The sequence below is a fragment of the Carassius gibelio genome, chromosome A22 (genome assembly GCF_023724105.1).
Source record: "Carassius gibelio isolate Cgi1373 ecotype wild population from Czech Republic chromosome A22, carGib1.2-hapl.c, whole genome shotgun sequence".
NCBI lineage: Eukaryota > Metazoa > Chordata > Actinopteri > Cypriniformes > Cyprinidae > Carassius > Carassius gibelio.
In genome coordinates this window covers 2,597,332-2,600,985 of record NC_068392.1, presented here as the reverse complement: position 1 = coordinate 2,600,985, position 3,654 = coordinate 2,597,332, and the positions used below count along the sequence as shown (strand labels likewise).

General features: G+C 34.5%; 1 protein-coding gene across 1 annotated transcript in view; it reads right to left on the bottom strand.

The window, feature by feature from the left end:
* Positions 1-1,394: 1,394 nt before the first annotated feature.
* Positions 1,395-3,654, bottom strand: part of LOC127942800 (mitochondrial import inner membrane translocase subunit TIM44) — a 6,106-nt gene continuing 3,846 nt past the window's right edge. Inside the window, exons 10-13 of the mRNA XM_052538761.1 lie at positions 3,629-3,654; positions 3,463-3,552; positions 3,200-3,310; positions 1,395-2,167 (exon numbers count right to left, since the gene is read on the bottom strand). The exon at positions 3,629-3,654 is cut by the window's right edge and continues 25 nt beyond it. Of these exons, the coding sequence (XP_052394721.1) occupies positions 2,048-2,167; positions 3,200-3,310; positions 3,463-3,552; positions 3,629-3,654 (347 nt within the window). The 3' untranslated portion in view covers positions 1,395-2,047. The remainder of the gene's footprint in view (positions 2,168-3,199; positions 3,311-3,462; positions 3,553-3,628) is intronic.

Sequence of the window (3,654 nt, the reverse complement as noted above, 5' to 3'; positions counted from 1 at the left end):
AACTTCAGGACGCAGAAGAGTACACCTCAGAGGTCTCCTCAAGCCGAAGAGATCCATCACCAAACATACGCGCTTGTCATGGGGACATATGAATGGATGAACAAATAGGAAGTCATGTTTATCAGGCTTCCTCCACATTTCCAGAGCCCAGGCAATAAATCTGACCGTGCCAAAAAGGAGCGCCCACGTTCATGGCCCACAGAAACCTGAAGAGAACAATTCCCTGAAACACATTACATAACAGCATTGTCTCGCTCACTGTGTAGGTGAATGGCCAAACACTGCCAGCAGTCTTGCTAAATTAGCTGCTAAACTGAATCAGCAGTTTTATAATGTATCTTTAGGCTACACAGGAGGCAAGTAGATGTACCTTGGCAGAGACGTTCGGTTTAAGTCTTAAAAAATTCTAATTAAAACTAAACTACAAGCTACTTTTAACAGTTAAGCGATCAGCAAAAACTAGCTAAGTGCAAAAACAAATCCTAGCTAGTTTGTGTTAGCATTAGCTATTCATATTTATTAAAGCTAGATAGTTTTTCTAGTAGCTTGTGATCTGCTTTTTACAAATAGGTTGCTTAGCTACTTTTAAAACTACTTTAAGTAGCTACATTACTTAAATGTGGTTAGCTAGTTTACATAGCTATTTTATTGCATTAAGCTAGTTTTTGTTAGTTGCTAGTATGTATCTTCATTGCAGTAAGAAAGTAGCCTGTAATGTGGCTAACTGCTTTTTAAAAGATTAACTTAGCTTTAAACTACTTTGAGTAGTTACATACTTTCATTGTAGTTAGCTATTTTTTGCTAGTAGCTTATAGTGTAACTAACTGCTTTTTAAAAAGAGAATCTTAACTTTAACCTGCATTAATATTAGCTATGTTCTTTCAATGCTAGTTTTTGTTTGTAGCTATTTCATTGCAGTTAGCTAATGAACTTGTTAGCTGCTACCATACTTACATTCATTGCAGTTAGCTAGTAGCTTAGTTTAACTGAATTTAGTATTTAAAGTACTTTAAAATGTATAGTTTGTGTTTTACAGTTTTATATGCAATCAGAGCACTATAGCCTCAGGTGCTAATTAAGGTGACAACATTATACCTAAACTAATAATTTAAACTAAATACTACAAAGAAAAGTAGTAAAAAAAAAACTCTTTACAACACCAAAACAATGACAATCAGTGACACACGGCTAATATTTAACAACATAACATTTTGTGCATTGCTATAAGAAACAGATATATCCAGCTAAAGCTGCTAACTAGCTAACTTTTTATATACTGTATGTACATTGTCAACTTAAAACAAATTATAATTAAAACAGCATTTCAAATTCTATGGGCATTCCATATCGTCCCACCATAAAATTAGTTCAAAAATTCAACAAATCAACACATCTTTCGAGGTGAAGCATGAAATAGTTTTAATATACATATGTTTATTATAAAGTTCAACCAGCAATACAGAAGGAAAATCAAACCATTTTCTATTGTCTTGTTGTATTTTAGCCCCACATAACTGAGGTAGAAATTAATATAAAAAAAACTAACTGATGGCTTAATAAACAATCTGTAATTGATAAAAAGACATAACCTGCATCAAATCTTTAATAAATAGAGACATCTACCATTGTTACACCAATTCCAGGCTGTATCTTGATTTAAGTCGCCTGCGGAGGTCTAGTCATCTTCAGATTCAATCCAATGGGAATTATTTATTATAATTATCATTAAACATTTTCACTGATAGCTTTGTAGAAATGCACTTGATAAGTACTTGACTTTACATACTCCTTCGAGAACAGTTAAAAAGACAATACGCATGAACAAAACGGAGTCTCTCAGTCTTTCAGACTGATGGGGTTTCGCTCCAATGGCGTGAGTCCAACCAACGGTCGGCCATTTTGGCTCAACGCGAACAACCCTGCGGAGCTCTGGGAGAAAACACCAGGGGCGGGGTTATGTAAAACAAGCTGATGTGTGTGGCCCCGCCCCATATTGAGCCACGCCCCCCGATCCCTCCCCTTGTGTCCCTGCTGAGGAAGCTGTTGTTTACAGGATCTGCTCAGTGCTGGATGCCGAGATGTCCAAGAGTCTCCAAGCGGCGTAAGGGTTCAACTCATCCTGGTCTCGACACAACGCCCAAACATACATCATCCTCAGAACCTTTTCCTGTGGAATGCACCAATGCAAAGATTTAAGTACTTTTTCTGTGCTTATTACTTTATTTTTTATGATCACTCTCAATATTGATTTTTGTTTTCATAAATGACTGTCGTACCATTAATTATTTATTTAAAAATGTTAACTATTCAATTATCATTTTTATTTTATTAACATATTATTTTTTCATTTAAAAGTTCTCATGATTCAACGTATAAACAATATTTATTAAGTTTGTAATAAAGGTAATCTAAAATATTTGATACATTTATAAAAAGTACTTTTTCTCCCTTTGTTATTATTGCATTACAATAAAAAAATGTCCTTTATTATGATTGTGTACATAAAATTATTATTCAATAATATTTATTATATATTAAATATAATTTTAAAAAATACACTTTATTTTAAAAGTGTAATTCATATAGTCATTGTGTTGAATGAAAATTATGAGGAAGTTGCTTAATCATATATATACATAATAAAATATAAATTATATAAAATAATTGTTAAATCATTTGTTTCTATGTTTAAATATTATATTTGTAAAGAAATTTTTATATATATATAGTATTAAATACAATCATAATTAATAATGCATTTTGATTTAAATATATAGTTGTTTTATAATATATATAGATATTAAATATTTTTTTAAAATTTGGAAATGTACTTAATTAAAAAAAGAAAATGTAAAAACAACTTAGGTTTTGTTTTATTTTAGAAAAATATATATCTGGTATGTTTTCTTTGGAGTTTAGGGTTAAAAATGACATTTTGGAGAATAATCTTTGTGCATAAACTGAAAACGAGCTTTTAGCCGTTCAGCTTTAATCAAATACAAGACAGCTCCTTCAGCCGTCTGCAATAAAACAGCGTTTCTAATATCCAGCGACTCGAGGGCGGCGGGCAACGATAATTAACTCCAAACTCTTAACACAGAAACATCCCTGGTGTGCCGTTACGTTTGGCCTTTTAACAGATTTATATGAGGTGAAGCACGTGACTGATTCACATTCACTAATGCGAGCGCTCACTCACCGGGTCTCCCTCCATCACTTCACCCTTCACATTACAGATGACCATCACCAGCTGAGCCTGGAAGGTGATGATGAGAACGGGACCTTGTTCCATCATCTTCCCCATCGCCAACTACAGCAAAGAAACAACCGAAACGAGTTAATCTGGAGAAGACGACGATGATGATGCATAATGAAATTCAGATGTTCAGAGATCCCATTATTCTGCATTAAGGACCCTCTGATGGAGTTACTGGTCATTAGGAAGCAGCAGATGGTTCTTACGTCAATGTTATCAATGTCCAGGATCTTGGAGTGAAACTGGAGACCCATGGCTTTGGCCTGCTGGATGGGGTGAGCCAGCTGACTGTACGTCTGCAAGCAGAACCAGTGAAAACCAGCGTTACACCATCGAATTTACCACCAGAGTCCTGTAGCAGCAGACACTCACCGCCTCGTAGCACCAGTCCTTCAGGA